General features: G+C 46.1%; 1 protein-coding gene and 1 long non-coding RNA gene across 14 annotated transcripts in view; one reads left to right on the top strand and one right to left on the bottom strand.

Annotated features, from left to right (window-relative positions):
• The window catches only part of PTPRT (protein tyrosine phosphatase receptor type T), a 1056329-nt gene that overhangs the window by 402211 nt on the left and 629334 nt on the right, over positions 1–24784 (bottom strand). For all 13 annotated transcript variants that reach the window (XM_027070121.2, XM_027070126.2, XM_053199941.1 and 10 more), the window contains one exon: positions 1348–1644. In XM_027070121.2, the coding sequence (XP_026925922.1) occupies positions 1348–1644 (297 nt within the window). The remainder of the gene's footprint in view (positions 1–1347; positions 1645–24784) is intronic.
• On the top strand, positions 293–6398 carry LOC113602545 (uncharacterized). Its single transcript, XR_003424021.2, has 4 exons — positions 293–423; positions 804–902; positions 2831–2976; positions 5316–6398. It is a non-coding gene; the product is annotated as an uncharacterized LOC113602545 (long non-coding RNA).

Raw genomic sequence — 24784 nt, 5'->3', positions numbered from 1 at the left:
CACCTGGGTCAAGTGGAGGTAGCTGCCTCACGTGGCTGACAATGACAGGGCTCTGATCCCACTCCTTCTGACCCCTTTGTACCATCTTTGTGCCCATGGCCTTCTGTCTGCATGTGAAGACTGCCAACACTTCCTGAGATTTCCTTCCCAGTCGTCTCTCTGCATCCCAGCCCCAACCATGCTGGCTGCTCCCTTCCCTGATCAGGGGCAAGAGTGATGCATGACCTGCCCTGCAGACAAGGTCACAGTCCCCTTTGTTGGATGTGGCTTAAAGCTCTACCAAGTGTGATTCCAAGGAACTAACTAAAGATGCCCCACAAAGCCAGAGACAGCTTGGCTGGAAGGAAAACTGAAACACAGCTGTTGAAAAGTGCTTTTTAGAGAAGTCCTAGAAGCAGCAAGTTCTGTACTCCCCTAAGTAAGGTAACTGTTGCAGTGGAGTTACATGCAAAATGCAGGGGGGGTGGGTCAGGGAAGGAACACCCAAGTCAGCTTGGGGCAGTCAGGGAAAGCTTCCTGGAGAAAGGAGCATGTTGAAGATGAACAGAGCCTGTCCCACAGACATGGAGGGATGGGACAGGACAGGACGGAACGACAGAGGGTGGGAAAAGTGCTGTGTTCTAGGAGTTACACGTGGCTCTGTGTTCCTGGAGTCTTGAGGTAAGAGGCATGTGGGGAGAGAAATCACACAGATTCATTAGAACCTTGTGTGTGGGGGGGGGGGTGGGTGGGTGGGAGTGATGGGGGGTGAAATGGAGGCTCCCAGGCTGACTTGGGTCTTTATTTTTACTTACTGGATGTAGTTCACTGAGATGAGGAACACAGAGTGAGAAATCAATACAGAAGGGGAGATTGGTTCATTTTCGGATACTTTGAATTTGTGATGCCTGTAGGACGTCCGGGTGAGTACTTGGGTCTGGGTGCATCCAATGTGTGTGCTAAGTAACTTATATGCATTATTATTATTATTTTTTGTAACTCTTGGAGATTCTAGAGTTGTCTGACTCCCAGATTCAACGCACTTAATACAACTCAACAATGCCTCTCTGGAGGCACCGGTGTGGTTAAACACTGGACCTAGAAGGTGCCATAAAGTGAGAAGAGGGATGGGGGTGCTGAAGGGTCAAAGCTGAGTGCACAGCTGTGTCTATGGAAACAGCACCCCCTGGAGTTGTGCAATGCACAGCCTATGTGGGTCTTCATGGAAGACCTTGGAGAAGAGGCAGACATAGAGGAGGAAATTAAAGGGAAAACGAACAGGAAAACAAGCACCTCATCACTGATAGGCGTGGCCCCGTGACAGGTTCTGTACACCCCGCTCCCAAGGAGGCAGCTGCCCTCACTCACCGTCCTCCTCTGTTTGCACCACCAGCTCCTCACTCTCCACCCGGCCCTCGGGGTTGGACAGCAGGAGCCGCAGCCGGATGGTCATGAAGGGGCGCAGGCCTCGCAGGGTATAGTGGGACGAGGTCTGGATGACCTCTTCGGCCTCGTACTGCTGCTGGTTGAACACGTACTGGTACTGCACCGTGAGGTTGTAGCTGTGACAGCGGGTCACCGCGTAGCCAAAGGGTTCCCACTGCAGGGTCAGCTGCCGGGCGCGGATGTCCACAATCTCCACGTTCTGCGGGCCGTGCACAGGGTCTGCAAGACACGCGTGCAAGACACAAGGGCTTTGAGAGTGTCAGGAAGCGGGCAGTGGGTGTCGTGCTCAAACGGGGGAACAGCCCTCCAAACTTATCTCAGCCACTGCCTGCATGATTTTTGCCACAGAGCATGCAGTTTAATTAACATTTTTCTGTCAATCAAACTCTTTTTTTCTTACTTAAATGCATGCATCTAAAAGATAACACTTGCCATACAGAATCGTTAACCGTCAAAAATAAAAAACACCACAAAATTGTTACATTCTTGAAGGTTCATCAGGGTACTCCCGAAAACCACCCTGGGTACCATCAATGGCACACACAACGCTCCAGGGATGCACTAATTTAGACGGTTGCTGGAGTTCTGATCTGCCTTATATTTAATCCAGCCACATCCTCTCCCCTTGGGAAATCAGTCCCCTCTCTCCGGTTAACTGCACTGAGATGTACAGGCTGGAGATCCAGCCACATGCTCGGCATGCAGCACTCAATCTGTCCACATGGTCACAGGTACCGCTGACTTCTTGCCATTTCCCCTCTTTCCACTGACAACACAACTCATTATTTCCTAAGTTCCTATGACAGCCCTCGACCTCCTTTCTCTCCTCTCTACTTCTTTCCAAACAGGCCCCTCCAGAGACATCGTTCTGCAAGCAAATACGGTCATGACTTCACACACTAATGCTGTGTCCCACGCCATCCTTCCCCATATGGTCCCAGACCCCCATATATAACATTCGCTGTCATATTTTATTACAAATATTCTGTTTACACTTCATGCAGGCATTTTTGTAAAAAACGGTTTATAACAAATGAAACACTTAAAACAATCCCCACATGTGCAGCTCATTCTATAAAGCTTAGGCATTTCTTACAACAGAAACATAACTTCTTTTGTGATGAGCATCCCCATAAGTTCTTGTGTTGAATATCTTAGCTGGAAGTAGTTAAGCACAGACTAGAGATTTATTCAGTATCTTCCCTCCACACTACTTTAGGACTTGACCAAATTCTGTAATTTCTTTGGGTCCATTTTTTATTTCATTTATAAAATGGTGATAGTAACAAGTAGCCACCCTTGCTGGTGGCTAGCGGGGGGCTAAATGAAATGTTGCTTGCAGAGCAGTTAGAATTGTACCTGGAACTTAATAACCACTCAAAATATGGTGGTTTTTCTTTTGCAGCGATAGGAACAGTGGGAAAAAAAAAATAATAAGGATGCGTATGCTGTCTCTACTCTGAAAGTCTTCTAAGTGGTAGTGCTGGGCAGCATCCTTCTCCAAAAATGATGGATTCTATCATCCCTCCGGTCTTCTCAGAGCATTTAGGGGTAAGGTTGCCCCTGTGCCAATGTAGCAGTAAGAAAGAAGGCAGGACTCAATGAAAGCTGATTTCCTGGATCTGTCCCTGTGGGGAAAATGTCCTGTGACTTGTATCAGAGCCTTGCCAAGGAACATACTTCAAAGCAGTCTTCTTTTAAAAAGGATGCCCAGAAATGTCAGGGAGCCAGGAAAACCGGTCCGGACCTGCTCACGCACTGCTGGGGACAGTGAGCAGCCTGGCTCTGGAAAGACTGAGGAGTTCACGGTCACTCATGCAGCCCAATTATTCATGTTCACAGGTCCTTTGTGTAAAAGAGAGCCAGCGTTCCAAAAGCAAACGGGTGACTTTGAAAATGTGACATTGAACAAGCTGTTGCTAAGGGTCCATTGTGCTGAGCCCACACAGAATAGAAGGTGAAAGTGTGGTCCCCATAGTGCGGGGGGGCAGTTATGATCTGGTTTGGTCGCCTGGTTTAACAAGTCCTGATGGCGTGAGAACCAACGTACAGGCACAGGGTGAGCAAAAAGCTACTTGCCGGGGAGGTCTGTGCATTCCCACCAACCTGGCCCAGCCGGAGCCTTTCTGCAAGTCCAGATCCTGGAACTCTCCTGGCAGGGAGGCCCCCCAACCCTGCTTAGGACCCCATGACACTCCTCCTCTGGGTGTGCCTTCAAAACGGACGCCACACCCCAGTCAGGTAATCGCTCTCACAGCTCTCTTACCTCATCTTAGAAGGAGTACAGGGATATTTAAGACCCTTTTAAATCCAAGACTCATCCATTTTGTTAAACAACTTTAAATGTACCACAGCCCACGTTAAATATTTTTTGGAATCTCCAGTGTGCCCCTGCAGCACAAATGAGACAATAAAAACAAAACACCTACTTGATGGCCAGCAGCCATGGTGCTGGGTTCTATCACCTGCATCATCTTGTGACTCTGGAAGGGAGGGGCTGACTGCTAGCCCCACTTTACAGTGGAATAAACTGAGGCCAGAGAGGTCTAGGAATGTGTGCAGAGCAGCAACAAGACCAGCAAGTGGCAACGTGGGGTTGTGAACTTGTGTCTATCTGACCACATGCCTAGTGTGCAAAGTCAGAAGACGTGCATGACCAGGGGGGTCTGGAAAGAGAGCACAGGTGCTTTGTGTGCCCCCAAGGGAAATGGACCCTGCCTTTCCCACCTCTCTGGCTCTGAGGGTTGTCTTCCCCTCCCTGCTGGAGTTGGGCAACAGTCTCTCCTGCTTTCGCTCCCTGTTCACTTTGCCTCCTCTGTGAAGACGTCCTTGCTGAGTCCCTGGGCAGAGTACAGTGCCTGTGTCTTTCTCATCCTATTAACTGTTCCCTTCCATACTCATCATTTTCCACTGTGGCAGCTTTTTAAAAGTTGGCCCTGCCCACTAGAAAGTAAGCCCCGTGAGAGCAGCGCGATCTGCTGGCCCCTGCAGCCCAAGCCCCGCCCAGAGACGCACTCGGGAGGGCCCCAGGGAGTCTCAGGCCAATGGACGCTGCATTCTGTAGACCCCATGGCCATCAGTGAGGAAAGCATCTCTAGTCTCGTCTGTGAGGAAAACAAGCTCCGTGAGTGGAAATGACTGAAAAGCCGCATAGCGAGTGCACAGCTGAGGTTTGAAGCCCCTGAGGGTCCAGTGCCTCCACGTGTGCTGCACCGGGATACCACGGGGCACTGAGACCAGGGAAAGGCATCAACGGGGGCACCCCACAGTCAGCAGGGACCCGGGGAGGATGCTGGGAGGAGGCCAAGAACTGTAAGGCAGAAATGCTGGCCCTCAGGAGCCGGGACCCGCTGGAGAGGGTGGGGCGGGACTCCATCACACTCAGAGCTGAGTTGCCCACTGGCCTGTCTTTGCACCTCTGCTCTCCAGCTTCTCCAGAATCCTCCCCACAGCTCACCTGTGCAGGTAGGCGCTCAAAGCACCTTTCTGCTCCTCTTAAAGGAAGGAGCCGGCAGAGGCGCCTTTTCAAAGAGGGCAAGGGATGGTGCGAGCCTGACACACAGCAGAGACTCCCTCCAGAGCGGGAAGGTCAGGGCGCTGGGAAAGTCACTTGCCTCCTCTGAAGCACATGCCACTGTCACCAGACAGGCCGCGGGGAACAGTGGAGCGGGCAGAGCACGGCGTGAAGCCAGACTCTGGTGCTCACTAGCTGTGTGACCTTGGGCAAGGGCACTTCATCTCTGAGCCTCTGTTTCCTCTTCTATAAAGTGGAAATTATTGCGCGAATCTCAGAGGGCCATTTATGAGTATAAAATGAGCTGTCAAGGGAGAGAGAAAATTGCCTCTGTCTAACAGTGGGCATTCCTTAGAGAAAATGGCCTTTCTTGCAGAAATGCCTTAAGAAGTGTATTTGAAGCAGAAGCTGGATTCCCAGGGCCGTGGGATCAGCTGGGCTCAGCCTTCAGAGGAAGAGAAAAATGACTCCACTTGTTGCTGGCATTGAACAGGAAAGGATGTGGGCGAACAAGACGGCAGAATGACACCTGGTGCCCAGTGTGACAGTTCCCCGTGTGATTCCTAACTCAACAAGGTCCTCAAAATCCACAGAAAGGGCTGAGATCTCCATGCCTCCCTTGGTCCAATGAAACACCACTTGGGAACAAACACAGGGAGCAGAGACAGAGGGGACTTGGGAAATATGGCCACGTGTGTTACTGGTACCCTGAGGTCCCCAGAGCACGGAAATTACAAATCTCAAGGAAAGCTCAGCTCCTGTGCACAAGGCAAGAAGACCTCTGGCAGACGTGTGGGTGAAAGAGTTTTGTTAAGTTCAAGAACTACCATTCTAGAAAGGGAAAGACAGTGGCTGTGGCTCCTGATCATATAGTAACTCTGGGCTAGGTACCTGCAACTCTCTGGCATAGAAAATCCAGGTCAACGAAGGGGTGTGCCTTACCCAGGGCCACACAGCCAAGTCCCCAGCTCTGGGCTCGTACAGCACTTCGCACAGGTGTCCAGCCCACTCAGCATTTGCCATGTTTTCTAGGAACTGCTTGTTCATTTATCTGTCACTCCTCCCAGGCTGCCAGGGACCACATTCTGTTTGTCCATTAACCCCAACACATGGTAGAGGGGCTGTCGAGGGGCCAGTTCATGTTTATTAAACTGAGATGAACAGATGGTGACCTGTTCTTGGGAACTGAACTCGGACCCAGTTCTTGGGAACTGACTCCACGGTCCCAGTTTCGTCCCCTCTGCGACTTCCCTGAGTCTTTAAGGTGGACATGTTTATTTTTGCATTCAAGCAAAAGAATGTCCTGAAATCCGACACAAGGAAAACTAGTTTTCAAAATGTTTGATAGAAGCATTCATGCCTTCAATCCGACCCCTCCCCCGCCAAACCTCAGCCTCCAAACCCAGCTTCTGCTCTGATAATTGCCTGTAGCAGGGAGAGTCTTGGGTTTACACTCAATTCGGTGCAAACAAGTTGGAAATTGCTGAGAAAGCCTTGTGTGTGCAGTGGAGATTGCTTTGCTGAATTTACATTCCCCGTGTAAATATGTCCAAGCATAGAGGCCTAGGGTTTCTGCCACCAAAAACCACACCCATATGACCTTCTTAAGTAACAGCTTCCAGGCCTATGGTAGGACAAATAGTGGGGAGAGAATGTGGTTTGTCTGGGAAGCTGGGACATCTTCCTCTGATGAAAAATCAAAGTAGCTTGGCCTCTGGGTACTCTGTCTCTCTGCTTTTAGACCTGGCAACAGGCTCTTTTGGGGTGGGACAGAGTAAGAGGAAAGGGGAGGAAGAGGACCACAAGGTTCTATTTGTTCTTGTTCCAGACTCATTTGTGTTCTTGCATAGGTTAGGGCCGGGGTGTATGTGTGTGTGTGAGTCTGTGTGTGACTGACTGACTCATGCCTATAGAAGCTTTCTCACTCCTGCAGCTGCCTCTGGAAGGCACGCTGGTCCTCCTGACCTCTGATCACTTCTCCCTGCTTGCACGCTAGATCTTACTCAAGTTCTGTTTCTTCAAGTATCATTTTCTCCCTAATACCTGAGCCCGAGCTTCAACCTGTACCCTCCCACCTCCAAATTCCTCTCCTCACTTCCCACTGCTCACTCCCTACGTTGTGCTGGGAAAGGCGAGTACCACATCCTGAATCCTCTCATCCCTCCCTGCTGTTGCCCATGCTCTTCCCTCTGCGTGGGGGGCCACTGGCAAATCCCTAGCCAATACACTCAAGGCCCAGCTCCAGTACCAGCCTTTCCTTGTAACTTCCTCCAAAAGCCCTCCTGGCCCAGGCACAATGAATACTCCCATCATGTTTCCTTTAGCATATTAGCACATGTCCTCCATAGCACTTATCAAACAGCAGGTGAGTCGTTTATAGCTTTGGTTCATGTTCACCTCATCTGCTAACTTGTGAGCCCCAAGATCTCTTCATTTTCATAACTGGGACACACGGCTGCTTAATAAATAAATTAAGGAATGAATAAATACACAGAGGAAGTGATGACTGAAGACCTCCACACTGCGGGGGGGGGGGGGGAGCGGGGAGCGGGGAAGAGGTGAAGGGGTGAATCAGGGCTCTCTTTACACTCCACTTGCGAAGGGTAGTCATGCGGGTAAGTCAGAATTTCAGGCTTTTTTTTTTGTTCTAGGCGGGCCTGGCTTCCACTCCTGCTGTCAAAGGCAATAGCTGTAGACTCTCCTAATGACCTTAATCAAGGCAGAACATCTTATTAAAAAAAGAGCAGCAAAGCAGATTTCCAAATCATGAATTTTCTATGTATTCATCTTAGCCTGTGGAGTTGGCTGTAACATATGTACCGTTCAAAGTTGAACCTACATTGAGATAATTTGGGGCATGGGGCTGAAAATGTGGAGGTGGATAGCTTGTATGTAAAATTAATTTTTTATCCATTTGGAGATGCAATTCGAGTTCCTTTCAAATTAAATTGCAACGAAGTCCTAGGCAGCTGGAAACATTATTGCTGGCATAATTTGATGCTGGAAGAGCAGTAATACGTTGACAGATATTTCGATGTGACCATTAATTTGCAATTTCTGCATGGAAATGATACACAGAGGGAGAAAAAGGTAAAAGGAACAAAATTAAAATCCATCTTCCTTCCGGCATTATCCAAACCCGCTCTCTTGCTTACTTTCCACCACTTCCTTTAATTTATTGCTGATGTTTGGTGGACAAGAATTTGTTGACTTATTACCACAGACATCTTGCAAAAGGAAGCAAGGACAGGAAGCCAGAGGCTTCACTGGAGAACGCTGGTGCCCTCACAATCGAGGGTCACTGGGTCCTACCTATCCTGATAAATACAATCCTGCACCACTGGAATAGGTTACCAGTGAGAAGGTGATTCAGTTGCTATCCTCTTGTAGCGATGAAATAAAGAAGGTAATTCATTTATGTGTTCACTGGCTCATTAATTAATGAAAAACTACTCGAGCACTGGAGACTCTACGGCATAATGAAAACAACAGTGGCTCTGCTAACACCTGGACCTAAAGCAAATCACTGTCTCATCTGCATCCATGCTGCAGTTCTTCATGTGTAAAACATGGGTGATACTCTGCCTTTCAGAGAAGGGGAACTAAGGAGACAGCCTCCACCAAGCTCTTGGATGGTACTTGACACGGCTGTATTCCCTCAAAGGCAGCTCCCACCACCAGAAGGGAGGCAGGTAGAGGAGGCATGGAGATAGGAGTTCTGTAGGTTACTGGCCTAGTTCCCATGGCTTCATGCTTTTAACCAACTGTGGTTTGGAGCTGCCAAGCTCCCATTAATGCATGTGCAGATGCTGCTGTATCTATTCCTTATTTCTGCAACACATATGGAACCTTTGCGATGGGACAGGTGTGAGGGATGCATGAGAGTAAGACAGGTACTTTCCCATGAGACTCATGCTCTAAAAGGAGATGCAGACCCAAGTGTGAGGAATGGAATGACGAAGACTGAAGCACCCTTTTTTTGAGAGAGAGAAAGGGCGGGGGGGGGGTACTTTAAGCAGTTTCCATGCCCAGCGCGGGGTTCAATCCCCTGACCTTGAGATCATGACCTGAGACAAAACCAAGAGGCGGACACTTGAGCGACTGAGCCACCCAGGCGCCTCTTGGATCACCTTCTTGCAGGGGAAGTGCTGCTTTCCAGGTAGCACAAGGCAGAAAGACACAGCCTCATACTAGAAACTCATCTGAGCCTATTTAATCATGATTCGTGCACAACCCTTACATCCTTTCTTATAGACACCAGAAGCCACCAAAGAAATGTGAGGTGAGTGAAGGTTAATGATTCCCCCTGCAACTGCATTATTAGGTTATAATAAAAGTAAGCCTCAGGCCAAATTCTACTATGTCAATGACCACTTATTACACAAATGTTTATTAGCAAGCAGACATAGAACAGGTCAAACCATCTATTCTGTAAAGTGCAACGAAGTCTCAGAAATCTGTCCTTGCAGAAGTTGGCAAACATTTTTCAGGCAGACAGACCATATGCATACAGATGGGCGTGGCTGTTTCAATAAAAGTTTATTTGCAAAAACAGCCAACACCAGAGCTCTAGTTTGCCTGCTTCTGTTCCAGGGGCAAAATCAATTACCATTACAGTCACATTAGGAAACCCGGAATCCTCCTTATCCAATGGGTAACCAGGACTGGTTAGGAATCAATCATCCCTAAGGTTAAAGGCTAGAAGTCTTACTGGGTGCTTCTTCATTATGTATGTCTGGAAAGAGCTTTAAAAATATTTTGGCCAACTCACATATTTTGAATACCTTCAATTTCAGCAATTAGAGTCCACTCATAATATTATTAAGCTAGGCAACAGGTCTCTGATTTTAACCACAACGAGCAATTTCTGACATTTCATAGGCTCATTAACAAAATGAGGGTTGATGATCAAGCTATGGTATCAGAAACACCTGGGCAATGTAGCATGGTCTCTGAAGTAGCAGCTTCTTGACAGGAAACCAGCAGACCTTCCATGGCCCGCTGACTGGAAGGCTGAAAGCCCCGGGTTTGACTTGTAACTACAGCTTAACGCAGAACTCACCCACAACATTCCACTGTTAGATATTTGAGACTAAATCACCAACAATGTAACGTACAGTCTAGAAGCCAAGAAGGTTGTCTTGAAAGAGGGAGCCTTGGGCAAATGAGGAAGACAATTTAACCAGGTAAAGCTTCAAGGTATGGGGGGATGGGGGAGAGGGGCTACAGAGAGAGAAGATTAAACCCCAGGCAAAGGAGACAGCACATTTAAAGTTCAGGAGACAAGAACAAAGGAGAAAACGGTCATGAGGATGAGAACAGTGATCCCCCCCCCCCCCCCCGCCATCCCGCACACATGCACACCCCTACACAGTGACGAGTTAGGCCAGTCTAGATGTTAAGCATTGTAACAGTCCCTCATACCATTCCTAAGAAGTGAGAGTAACAACTGAGGCAGCTGTAACAGCGTGATAGGAGTATTCTTTGCCAAAAGTAAAGCAATGGGCAAACTCATTCTTTTAATAAACATTTCTGAGCTCCTACCATGTACAAGGCATTGTACATGATGTAAGAGTGAGCTAAACAGACAAAAATCCTCTCTGCCCTTAAGGGGATTATGTTCTAGTGCGGGGGAGTGCGTGTGGGGGGGGGTTATATAACATGTGAGATCATCATAAAATTATACAGAATGTCAGCTAGCAGTAAGTGCTCTAGAGGAAAAGCAAGTGGGGAAGGGAGACTGGGGGGTGCAGGAAGACTTGCGCCTAACACGTGACTTTGATTTCGGGTCCCGCTAGCCACTCCTTGATCTCTCCATTTACACTAAAGTCTTTGTAGACACAATTTAGCTTACAATACTTATGGAGCACCTATGGGGTGGCACACAGCCGTGACAAAAATAGACACAGTCCCTGCCTCTCCTGAGCTTAAGATCACTAGGAGAGACAGACGGATACGACCACACGGGCAGTCAGACGTGTGGGCTGACAAAAGTGCACACCGTAGTTAAGTGTTTTAAAGGGAACGGAGGAGGGGCAGCCTGGTGAAAATGGCAGTCAGGGAAGCAGGGTTCTAAAGAGCTGACGGGTGACTGAAGGTTGTCACTCCTCCCTCCTCTCTCTACTCCTACTGTTCTCCCAGCTTCCACGGATTGTCCAGGCCTCACTGTTCTGGGAAAACTTGCTCTCAAACGCTTATCTCACCCACAGGTGGATGAGGGGTGCTGCTTCATGTCCTCCCACAGAAAGACCCAGTGAACGAGACCAGGATGGAAAACAGGGTGAGACGAGGGCTCCTCCAAAGGCCCTATGCTGTCAGTCCTACAGCTAAGCAGCTTGGGGCATGGATGGGGAACCGGAGCTTCCAGGAGGACCTCAGGCCCAGAGTGAGCATGGCAGCTGCAACCCCAGAACACTGGGCTGTGTCCTGAGCGAGTGTCCCTTGCTCCCAACACTCCTATACTGTTTGGTGCTGCTGGGGATAGGATCTCTGCTCCCCCATTTGGCTGCATGCTAGTCCCAGCCCATAGGGGGCGACAGAGGGAGACGGTGAGGTTGGGGAAGGGAGAGCAGGCTGGCTCCTTCACCCCACCCACCCCACCCCCACCCTCCTGGGAGTGAAGTGTGCTGCAGGGGTTAGGTGTGGTTTACAGCTTCTCCAGCAATTAAAGAGCCAGCCTCACTGCAATACCTCAGAGATGCCAGCACGTGCCAAAAAATGCTCTGTCTTCCCATCTTTTAGATGGTTATGATTCCAGCCCATTCTCTTGGTTCTGTCCAGCCTAGCAGTGCCTACTTCCCACCATTGCTCCTACACTGGTATAATACCTTCATGTTCCCTTTGTACCTTTTCAGTGTTCTGGCCACTTCTTCATATACCGTTAACCAGAGGTTTCTAAACCTGCTCGGTTCACAGTGCTCTTGCGGTTTTGACAATTTTTCAAAGAGCTCCTCACCAAAGAAACACCTCACAGTTTTATTTATTCGTCCATGCAACTTCATAAGTATTTATATCCTAACTTAATAGTGGTTTGAGAAAACAGTACACACAAATCAAAAGACCAAAAATATTGTAATGTCACTCTTAAATAACCACAATTACTTACTAATGGGATGCATGCATCTGTTGAACACTGAACAAGCCACTCTTGTTTCCTGCTCCAGGGTGACTTGTGCAATACTTGCTTCTCATCATACCAGCTACTGGAAGCCGAGCTTTGCAAAGATACAACAGCATCAAGAGGAGTGTAGCTCAGTCTAATGCTGAAACTTTGGACCACCTCTGCTTAATAGTTTGTGCAGTGTCAGACAAACGATGCTGTGTTTCATGTGAAATAAGTCAGTCAGAGAAAGATAAATATCATGATTTCACTCATATGTGGAAGTTAAGAAACAAAACAGGTGAACATAGGGGAATGGAAAGAAAAGTAAGATAAAAACAGAGAGGAAGGCAAACCATAAGAGACTCTTAAATACCGCGAAGAAACTGAGGGGTGATGGGTGGGTGCATGGGCTAGATGGGTGATGGGCATTAAGGAGGGCACTTGTTGGGATGAGCACTGGGTGTTAGATGTAAGTGATGACTCACTAAACTCTACTCCTGAAACCAATTCTATACTATATGTTAATTAACTCGAATTCAAAGAAATAAAATAAAAATGAAAAAAATTTAAAAGTACATTTTAAAAATAAAAAGAGTAAATTGAGTTCTCTAACATTTTCCAATAGTGACCAATTAGTTTAAAATTTTAAAGCATCATTATGCACTTGTGGGTGTAAATAAATTCGATAGATTTTAAAAACCCCCCCATAAAAAAAAAAGATTAAAATCTAAATGTCCTCATGTGATACCTTTCTGAGTTCACTGTGGTGTCCCAGGCTGCCCTCAGCGCAGTTTGAGAACCATGAGAGAGAACAATTCCTTACAAGCAGTCCTCTCTGTTAAAATCAGCGGTGTGATTTATGTGCTAACTAGGCCTTGACAGATGCAGGGCCCAACTGCCTAGACTTCATGAACATTCCATGTCCTCATCCCATCTCCCCCAGTGCTCCATTCTGCCTGGGTACCGCCTGACCACAACCTGATGTCCTAGCTGGTGGCACTGTACTTCCCAGCAGTGGCCCAGAGCCCGGCCGTCCCATCCAGATGCAGCCACCCGGACTGCTGGCTAAACCTGGGGGCAGGGGGGCAGGGTGCTGCACCGTGACCACTCAGGTGCTCAGGCACCAGGAAGAATTAAATGGACACAGGCACATGATTGCAGCCTGAAAATAAAAGCTTCAGAATGTTTAAAAATTACTTTTGTGGCAGAGGAAATCGGGTTGGAAAGAGAGAAGCAATTTCTAAATTACATGGTTTTGGTTTCCAGAGAGGAAAAGAGTTTCAGGGTGGGAAGGAGGAGACAGTGAGCCTATAATGTCTTCTAGGCTTCACTTCAGTTCACACTGAATTCATGGCAAGTCTACCTGGTCTATTTACAAAAATAAATAAATAAAATTTAAAAAAAATAAGGGAGCAAATAATAGGAAAAGTTGGAGAAAGATGGAAATCTGAAGCATTCTCTGAGGGTCAAAAGCCACTGAGTGCTGGGTCCAGGTGAGGCATTCAACATTCTGAACACTGCACGTCTCCTTTTCTCCTTGGCAAGCAGCGCGGCTATGAATGAAATGGGCACTGGAATTAGGAAACAGTCTTCCCTGCAGCTAATATGCCATCGCGTGATGCTGATACATGTAAATCAAATTGTTTCTAGGATAGGTAAAACAAATCAACAAAAGCAGTATCTCCTGAATGCACTGTTAGTCCCTCTCTGCCAGAACTACCACCTTTCTTTGCAGTTGGACAGGTTGACTTTTTCTATTCAGATTTGGGACTTTTCAAAAAGCCAAGGCTGCTCCCAGCTGAGAAACCCCCACCCCAGGACATTCTTGATCTCCTACGGAATAGCATTAATCTATAGACACTACTCAGGGCTGCTGGGCCTTGAAGAGGCCTGCTGTGTCAGCAGGCCCAGAAATGCCTACCAAGCTTTTTTTATGATGTCCAAGGCTTTATTCTTTGAAATGTACAAGAGGAGAATTAAATTGAAGGAAAATTTTCAAACAAAAACCACTGTCAGTTGAAGGAGGTTCATTCTCTGTCGGGTCTCATTTGGGACTTACATAGGCATTGAGAAAGGGCATACGACAAAGCAAAAGCTGTCTATTCCAATCACTTTGGAGCAAAGCACCACCAAGAAAACCCTAGTAGAAGAGGGAGCATGACGGGGCAGTAGCTGGAAGACCCATTTACCTGGCTGGCTGCCTGCCTCCCTCACTGGTGGAGCACCCCCACTCACTGAGAGCACCTCTCGGCAAAGATGCTGGCCTACCGGGCATAGTCCGGATTTCCTGGCTGACCGCTGTAACAGCGGTGGCCCATGGCCATGACACTGTAAGCCACACTCCAAGCACAGGCTCTCACACAGCCAGCAAAGGATTATCCTTCCCATCAGAACTGTGAGGAGGTCACTATCCCTCCCCTTGACTTTCAACTTTGACTTACCCTTCAAGGCTGCCCTCTGCAAAATGTGATGGGCAGGGTCACCAGTCACCAGCCCCTCTCCACTTCACATCTCTCCTCCAACTGCAAAGAGCTTTGCTCACGTGCCTGATGTTTCACACTTTCTCTTTCCTGGCCACCACAATTTGTTTACAAACTGTGTGACTTCGAACAAATAATTTGAACCCTTTCTGAACCTGGTTTTATAATATGTAAAGTGGAGCTCAGGACACCTACCTCTTAGGAGTCATCTGCGGTTGGAAAAAAATTATAGTGCTCATATGTTAATAGGGTATTGCTGTGTAACAAATGGCCCCCAGAGTCACTGGCTGACAACAAGCATTTATCCATGACCTCATGCATCTGCCTGTTTGATCCAGGCTGGGCTCAGCCAGGCGGCTTGGCTCCAGGCTGTGCCTTGTGCTCAGATCTGCCTCCTGTGTGTTTGTTCTAGGGCCCAAGATGAAGCGACAGCAGCTGCTCAGGGTATGTTGTTTCCCTGATGGATGCATCAGAGCCAAGACAGGCCATGCAAGAGCTGGTAAGGCCTCCCTCGTGTCACATCCACTCATTCTATATTGGCCAAAGCAAGTCACGTGGGCAAGCCCAAGATCAGTGTGCCAGTCCTCCTACAGTAGGAAAGTGGGGGTGGGGGAAAATGATAACCCAATATCACAGATCAGTATCAGTTTATGTTCCGATTCACATGAGGACCAGTCAGCACTTGTTCACATCACACAGGCTTGGTCCCCTGATGGGAGGACAGTCTAATTTTGAGTCAGGTCTCAGGGCAGCCAGACGATTCTGCTGAGACCACAAGGGGTGGGTACTTGCCTGCTCTACCTGGTTTTGGGCTATTATATGCTGTGTCCCTGGGAAAGAGGGGCAGAAGTCTCACAGGGACTTCATCTGAAGTTCTTCTCAATCTCAATATGAACTTTCTGATCTAACAACTACTCTGGCCAGATGAGTCACTCCTGCCCTCACCTACCCCGTGTTGGTTCAGAGCACAGCCCTCCACACACCCTGCTCTCCTCTGCACCAAGCCCAAACTGCTGTGACAGGCAAGGTAATTCCCTTCTCCCCAAAGATGTCCATGTCCTAATACCTGGAACCTGGGAATATATTATTTTTCATGGCAAAGGAAACAGTTGTGGATGCAATTAAATTAAGGATTTTGAAATTAAGGAAGGTTATCATGGATTTTCTGAGTGGCCTCCATGAACTCACAAGGGTACATATAAGAGAGAAGCAGGTCAGAGAGGAGGACGGATAATGCTATCTTGCTGCCTTTGAAAACAGAGGAAGGGTTCACAAGGCAAGGAATGCAGAAAGCCTCTAGAAATCAGAAAAGGGAAGGGAGCAGCTTCTCCTCCAAAAACTACAGAAGGAACACAGACCTACAGAGCTACTTTAACTATTTTTTTATTCATTTATTTTGAGAGAGAGAGAGAGAGCGAGCGAGAGAGAGAGCGCGTGCGCCAGGGAGGGGCAGAGGGAGACAGGGAGGGAGAGAGACAGAGACAGAGAGAATCCCAAGCAGGCTCCGTGCAGAGCCCGATGCAGAGCTCAAACTCATGAACCCTGAGATCATGACCTGAGCCCAAACCAAGCATCAGCTGCTTAAGTGTCTGAGCCACCCAGGTGCTTCTAGACCTAGTTCAGACTTCTGACCTCTAGAATAATAAATACGTGTTGGTTTAAGCAATTGACTCTGTGTTGATTTGTTAAAGCGGCAATAAGAAATACAACCCTCAACTACTGTTCTGCTCATTTTTATATTTTGCTCTCCACACTCCTCACTCTCCGTGCCTTTCTCCATAAGCACACACTGCAGGTTTCACATGTTCCTTTGCTTGAATGAACTCTTACAAAATGCATGTAATGCTATATACGCGTGCACAACAGTTATGTATGCTGGAACATGTTCTATCTCTACCTTTGCATCACTCAGTACACTGCTTCAGACCCGTTCGCGTGGCTGTGTCTGTTGGTCCCAACCATACACTGTGCCCATGCTTCACAGTCTATCCATTTACTCCTCACTGACGGACACACAGTTGGTTTCGAATTCATCCCGATCAGAGACTATGCTACAGCAGATATCCTCAGACCTATCCCCTTCCAGATCTGTCTACATTTCTTCAGGGAATACATTCTTAGGAACAGGAGCACTGACTTATAGGGTATATGTAAACTTAATTCAACAAAGCCCTCCCATTGCTTCCAGAATAGCTACTCCAAATTTAGCTGTGTGGAAAGGTTCCTGTGGACTCACATCCATGGCAACATTTATCCTTACCCAGTTAAAAAAAAAAAAAAAAACTTTGCCAATATGAGGGGTACCAAGTATTTTTTCCATTATTATTTTAATTTACATTTCTCTAATACTAATGGGCTTGGTCATTTCTTCATATAGTCATTAGCCTTAGTTTTCGCCTTTGTAAACTCCCTTCATATCCTTTGCTCAATTATATACTCATTTGGAGGACTTTTCATATTTTGGGTTTTTTTCCCTGTTAATTCTGTTCACGGTGATCTGTGATAAATAAAAACTCTTTATTTTTGATGCACTGAAATCAACAAAAAATTTAAATAATTTTATTTAAAAATTTTCTCCCAAATGAAGGACACAGCATCTACCATATCTCCCACATCCCAGGCATACAGTCAGGTTACACTTTTCAGTTTCTTTCAAGTTAGGTGTGTCCACAGGACTTACTTTGCCCAGGGATACGTGAGAAGAAAATGTCACTTTCAGAGTATCCTTTTTTTAAAAAAAAATTTTTTTTAACGTTTATTTTTGAGACAGAGAGACAGAGCATGAACGGGGAGGGTCAGAGAGAGAGGGAGACACAGAATCTAAAACAGGCTCCAGGCTCTGAGCAGTCAGCACAGAGCCCGACATGGGGCTCGAACTCACAGACCGCGAGATCATGACCTGAGCTGAAGTCGGATGCTTAACCGACTGAGCCACCCAGGCGCCCCTTCGGGGTATCCTTAAACCCCACGTGTGATTGGTCTGTCTCACTTTCTCCTACATCAAAGCACCTATTGCAGTGAAGACTCTTTCAACCTGGGATCCTGAAATCTTGAGGGAGGAGTCACCCTCTGGTCATCCCCATGGTCAGAGAGGGAGAGAGAGGGAGAGAGGGAGAAGAGGAGAAAGAGAGGGGGAGGGGGGAGAAGGGGGGCGGGACAGGGGGAGGGGGAGAGGGAGAGGGGGAGAGGGAGAAGGGGAGAGGGAGAGGGGGAGAGGGAGAAGAGGAGAGGGAGGGGGGAGGGGGAGAGGGAGAGGCAGAGAGGGAGAGAAGGAGAGGGGGAGAGGGGAGATGGGGTGGGGAGAAGAGGAAGGGAGGAAGGAAGGAGGTGCAGGGCGGGGGGGGGGGAGGAAGGAGAGGAGAGTGAGGGAGAGGAGGAAGAGAGGGAGGAAGGAGGGAGACAGAGAGAGGGGCATGCACTTCTGTTTGGAGTTAAGCCACTGAGAATTTTGGGTTGTTACTTGAGCACACCTAGCCAGCCTATCCTGACTTTGTTTCCTTATTCCCTTTCCTCCCCATTCCCCATTCCTCTACCACAGCCAGTCTAATGTGTTTACTTTGTCTTCTTAGAAAACGTATAAGGTTGCCTGTGCTGCTTTCATTTAGATACATGGTACTGTGTTAGCTCAGTGTGTGGTACTTCACCCAGCATGGTTTTCAGGCACCGCCCAGCTGCTGCATGGGCTGGGACTCTGCTTGGCTGCTGGGGGGCACGCAGCACGGGTCTCTCTGTCCTCCACTCCCTTCCCAGGGAAGGTCAGGATCTGGAGAAGTCCTTGCGCAAAGCTGGGCTACAAAGTGTTCTTCAATCTTCTAACTTTATAGATTTCTCTCTCGCACGGACATCTTTGGTCTTCTGGGCTCCACTATCTTGGTGTGAGGTATTAGGTTGAGATTCAGTTTCATTTTCTGCCACACAGTGAAAAAATTCTCCGAAGCATTTACCAAATAGTCTGTTCAGTTGATCTGTAGCGCTGCCTTTATCAGACCTGAAGTTGCTGTACACACACGGGTTGATTCCTGAGCTCACACTTGTGTTTTATCGGCCCATGTGCCTGTTATAGCTCGGATACCACAGTGTTTTCACAAAATGGCTTTAGAGTATATACCATGTATTTATACCTGATAGGGCAAGTCCTCTCTTTTAATACCTCAGTGCTGACTGCTAACTGTGGATTTTTATTCCTCTATACACATTTTACAGAAAGTTTATCAAGTCCCTTAAAAATCCAACAGGTTATTTTTATTGACACTGTGTTAAATTTATGGGCAAATTTGGGAAGAAATTCCATTTGTGTAATAGTATCATCCCATCCATGAGCATGGACTGTTTCTCCATTTATTCAGATCTTCTTTCAGGTCTTTTATTAGTTTTCAATTTTTCTCCATTGAGATTTTTGTAGTTCTTGGGCTAGCTAAATCCTAAATATTTGATAATTTGTATTACAACTGCTTCAAATTAGATTTTCTAATTCATTAATGCTGGTATAGAGTCTTGCTATAAATTTTTGTAAGTTGATCGTCTATCTAGCAACCTTGGTGAAATCTCTTATTTCTCACTGTACACACACACACACACACACACACTGATTTCTGGGAGGATTACCATATCAACTACAAATCATGAGTTTTATTCCTTCCTTTACAATCCTTACATGTCTTATTTCTTTTTCTTTCCTTAAACTGTGGGCCAACAACTCCAGCATTATGTTAAATAGCAGCTGTGATAGTGGACATTTTTGTCTTCCTGATCTGGAAAGGACTGCACCATATTAAATATAATGTTTGCTGTAGGATTTGGGCTTGTAAACTCTGGCAGTTTAAAAATGTCTCCCTTTCCTACTTTGCTCAGTTTAAACAAAATCATCACAAATTGGTAGCAACTTTATTAAATTCCGTGTCTCACAGACCGAAACCATCATGTGATTTTTATCCTTTAGTATATTAATGTAGTAAATTACACTAATATTGGGAAAAGTTCACTCCTGGGATAAGCCCCATATGAATCTGATTATTATTTCTGTAAAACAGTCTTGGGTTCATTAGCTAATATGTGTTAGGAGACAATTTCTATATATTTATGTATGAAATGAGCCGATATTTTTCTTTACTTATATTCTTATCTTATTTTGGTGTCCAGAGTCCAGTAACTTCACAAAAGGAGCCACACATTATTTTCTCTTCAAAAATAAACAGCACAAATTAAAGTATTCTTTAAAGGTCTGGTAGAACTCACTCTTTAACCATGCAGGCCTGGCTTTTTTGAGGAGGAAGGCCTTGACGAGCATTCCATTTTCTTTCATCTTATTGGTCGATATCAACATCCTCTTTCGCCTCATGCGAATTTTGTCCTTTTATGTCTTTCTCTAATTTTATCTACACAACATAAAGTTTCAAATTTAATCGCACATAGTTCATTATATTCTTTTGCTAGAAAAATATTTGTGTTTATCGCATGTTTCTTATTGGTCTGGTTTGTTTTTTTAGTATTCTTTTCAAAGAATCATCATCCATTCTTTTAAACTCCTCTCCATTCAATTAATATTGATCCTAATTTTATCAATTTCCTTCTTCTTATTTTTTCCCCCTGGTATTAAGTTGCATGTTTAGCTCATTTTTTAACATTTAAAATAATTATAGACTCACAAGAACTTGCAAAGAAATGCCTGGAAAGTTCTATGTACCCTTCATCTCGCCACTCCTAAATTAACAACTCATGTGACTCTAGTACAATATCGTAAATAGGAAATGGATGTTGGCAAAATCCAGAGTTTATTCAGACTTGTAAATGCACTCATCCGTGAGTGTGTGTGATTTTATGCCATTTTATCAAGTGTGTGGCTTCATGTAAAAACCACTGCAATTAAGGTACGGAACTGTTCCAGCATAAGGCTCCCTCCTGCTACCCCTTTCTCGACAGATCGCCTTCTCCCCACCACCTGAAACCCCCGGCAGCCACCAATGTGTTTCTACCAGTTTACGATTTCAAGACTGGTGTATCAATGAAACTATCCAGTATGTAACATTTTGTGATTTCCTTTTTCACTCAGTATAATTCCCTTGACTACATCCCATTTGTCGCCTCTCTCAATAGTTTGTTCTTCTTTGTTGTCAGATGGTATTTCGTGGTCTGGGTGGCCCATGGTTTGCTTAATTATTCACCCACTGAAGGACATGTGGGTAGTTTCCAATTTGGGGTTATTAGGAATAAATCTGCTATGGGCATTCACGGGCAAATTTCTGTGTCGATACGTTTTCACTTCTCTGGGATAAATGCCCATGAGTGCAATTGCCAGATCATACGGTAAGCTCATCTGTAGTTTTACAAACGGACAAAGTATTTTCTACAGCAGGTAGACGGTTTCATATTCCCACGAGTCGCGTAGGAGAGATCCGGCTTCTTCACCTTCTCACCAGCCTTTGGTGCTCTCACTACTGTTCAGATGAGCCATTCGGAAAGGTGTGCGGTGATATCTCATGGTTTTCATTTGCATTTCCCTCATGGCTAATGATGCTGAACATCTTTTCATGGATTTTTTTTTTTCCATCTGTATATCCAGCTCATTTGTTTTTAATTTTGGTTTTCCAGCAAATGAATTGAAAGCTCCAGACTTTCTATTAAGTGTTGTTTTAGGTCTGGGCGCCTGGGTGGCTCAGTCAGTTGAGCGTTGGACTTCAGCTCAGGTCATGATCTCAGTGTTCGTGGGTTCGAGCCCCGTGTTGGGCTCTGGGCTCACAGCTCAGAGCCTGGAGCCTGTTTTGGATTCTGTGTCTCCCTTTCTCTCTGCCCCTCCCCTGCTCACACTCTCTCTCTCTCTCTCTCAAAAATAAACAAACATTTAAAAAAAGTGTTGTTTTAGCTCTGTTCTAGAACAGAGACACGCCCTGCTTTCATTATTATTCACTTCATGATTCTTCACGATTTCCTTTTTAACCCATACTATTTAGTAATATGTTACTTAGTTGTCAAACTCACATGGTTTTAAAAGCTGTCTTTAGTTATTATGTTGGATTTTATTATAGAACAGGCGGGGGACATAGTCTGTATTGATACAGATTCTTTAGAATTTAACTGGGCTTCTTTTATGACCTAATACAATCTATTTTTACAATTATTTTGCATGCACTCAAAAATGTGTTTTCTGTTTTTGGGTGCACAGTTCTACATATTAAAATTACTTAATATTAATTTGCCAATAAGCTTGGAGTTTATCAATTATATTTTTCAGATCTTCACCATCTCTGCTTTTAGCCTACTTGATGCCATTCTGCTTAAATTTTTTTAATGTTTGTTTATTTTTAGGAGGGAGAGAGACAGACAGACCGTGAGCAGGGGAGTGGCAGAGAGAGAGGGAGACACAAAATCCAAAGTAGGCTCCAGGCTCTAAGCTCTCAGCACAGAGCCCGATGCGGGGCTCGAACTCACGAACCATGATATCTGGACCTGAGCTGAAGTCGGACACTTAACTGACTGAGCCACCCAGGAGCCCCAATACTATTCTGCTTAAATAGATGAATCTCCTAATTTGGTAATTCACTAGCTTCCACCCAGAATGATGGTCACGGCCACCATGACAACCATAATTTGTGAATGCTCATCCATTTCCCATAAAGCTTTAAATTCTGCATATCAGGCACTTGACAAAGCACTTGGCTTAAATCACATTTACTTCTCACAGTTACAAGTCTCAATGTCCTCTTGTATAGAGGAAAGCACCGAGAGCCTAGAAGCAGTAGCCACATCATGTATCCAGCAAAATGGCAGAGCTGACATTTAAATGCAGATTTGTCAACTAAGTCTATGCTTTTAGTGACTCTACTCTAGGACTTGGTTGGCTCATTTGCAAAAGGAAGAGGTTAGGAGGATTTTTAGGGTTGCCATGTAAGCTCTAGGTTCTGTACTAAGCACTGTATCTGAATCATCTCATTTCATCCTCACAGCCACCCTATAAGGTAGGTATTAAAATGCTAATGTTACAGATGAGGAGACAAGTGCTCAGAGAGGGTTCTCAGCTAGGATATGAAATCAGTGGTGTTGACTCCAGGGCCTATGTTTTTCTTTTTTGTTTGTTTGTTTGTTCTTAATTAAAAAAAATTTTAATGTTTATTTTTGAGAGGGGGGGAGGGAGGGAGGGAGAGGGGGAGAGGGAGACAGAGCACAAGCAGGGGAGGGGCAGAGAGAGAGGGTGACACAGGCTGAAGCAGGCTCCAGGCACCAAGCTGTCAGCACAGGGCCAGATGCAGGGCTCGAACTCACGAACTCCAAGATCACGACCTAAGCCCAAGTCAACCTAAGCCCTACTGAGACTCCCAGGTGCCCCTGGGGCCTATGTTTCTAATTGCAATGCTAGACCCTGGTCTTTCTCACTGAACTAGAGGTTTTATATACAATGTTTCGTGTAGCCCACAAGAGTCTTGAGAGAGAGAAGTAGTGTGCTTCCTGAACTCATCTATCCAACAGTCCTCTGGTTAACTCGGGGACTCCTGGAGGAAGACTCTCTTACTCAACGGGATTATCCCTTTCAATTGCTTGGAATCTAAAGCAGGGCAGCCTTTCCTGATTCTCCCAAGGTGCAAACACTCCTAAAGGCAGCACCTGGTCTTCAAACATTAGCTTCTTTCCTCCTCTTCACCGCCCCCCCCCCATCTCATTTCCCCATTTTCTAGGGAGGCACACAGTCCCCCTATGGTGCTGATCCTCTCCTGCTTTCTCCCAGAAAAGTCCCATCTTAAAATGGACTGCCAAGCCAGATAGAATTTATAGTTTCTTCTAATGAGGAGATGTGGGCTTTTCTCACTCATCCCTACCCCTTTATGTACCTGCTTTTTCTCCCTCCCTGTGGTCCCCCGGAGTAAGGGCAGAAAAGCAGTGAGTTATTACCATGTTAAGCTGCACTAAATGGCTTTATATTATGGTTAGAGACCTCTGGAGACATAACGATGAGATCACTACATCTTTTGTTCTCAGAAAAATAATGTGGCAAAAAGGCACCTCTAATCCTCGGTTTTAATTTGTTTTATTGATCTCTTTCAAAATTAGGGAAACAAGTTTTCTCACTGCACACGTTATGACAATGCATGGGGAGGTCCCAGTTATAAAGAGTAATGAAGTGGGGGCTGCGAAGAAGCATCTTTTCAAAAGGCAGGGGGGTGTGAGGAGTGGTGGGTGAGCAAAAAGCATCCACGAAAGGAAATATGCAGAGAAAGGAAACCCACCAGGAATTAGTGGCTAATGCTGAGCGGTGGGTTCATGAGTGAGGTCTCATCAAAAAGGCCTCCCACGACCACAACCCAATCCCTTCCCCAACCACCACGTCGCCACCACAACCACCTTTACTTTCCTGGCACTGGTCACCTGCAGAAATTATCTCATGGAATTTATGGGATTCTTTACTTCCCTGACTTCACTCACCCTGGCCTGAAAAATGAATCGCACAAGAAAAAGAACTTTGCGTATTTGTTTTTCTGCCATCTCTCCGGTGCCTAGAAAGACAGTCCGCACATAATAGGTAGTCAAATCGTTGGATGGCTGGATGGCTGGCTGGCAGGATGGATATGTGGAATAAATGTTTTTCCTTGCTTTCAACCTTCTGTGATTTCTAAATTTCCTGTAACGAGCAAAAATTACCTCTCTAATTAGAAAAATTAGAAAATAGAAAAAAAATAGGTTAAATGTAGCATCGTCTCTTCCTACAAACCTCCTGTTTCCTCAGACAGGAGTGGATCTTCCTCTTCTGATCTCCCAAGAGTGTCGGACCTCTCAATGGATACCTGGCTTTGTCATCCTAACTAACACTCTATATATTTCTGTCCATCTCCTGTCTTCCCCAAGGGATTCTGAGGATCCTGAGTGTTAGATTCATAAACTGTCAGAGCAGTAAAGATCTTTAAAGATCAAAGGGTGAACTTACTCTCTTGGAGATGAGGGCAGTGACACTCAGCAACGTGATCTATCCAAATTCAAAAGCAAAAGATAATCCAGAAAATATAAATAAACACTACATTCTCCACGTCCTGTTTTCTTGGTTCAAGTTGTTCTTTGTCATTGGGTAAGTTTGTAGCAGGTCTAGCACTTTCACAGGGAACCGAGACCTATTGCCTCCGTTTGCTAGGTCACAGGGCCATGCCTTTGGCATCTGCACATTCTGATTTCCTGTTTCAGGGCAGAGACTCAGCTCCTGAAAGGACGAGCAGGAACAGGCAAGGGGAAGCATGGAGCCTACGCCTTCTCTCCTCATTTTGCACATCCTTGCATGCACCATCC

The sequence above is a fragment of the Acinonyx jubatus genome, chromosome A3 (genome assembly GCF_027475565.1).
Source record: "Acinonyx jubatus isolate Ajub_Pintada_27869175 chromosome A3, VMU_Ajub_asm_v1.0, whole genome shotgun sequence".
In the NCBI taxonomy this organism is placed as follows: domain Eukaryota; kingdom Metazoa; phylum Chordata; class Mammalia; order Carnivora; family Felidae; genus Acinonyx; species Acinonyx jubatus.
The sequence above is the reverse complement of the archived record's forward strand: the minus strand, read 5'-3'. Positions and strand labels throughout refer to the sequence as shown.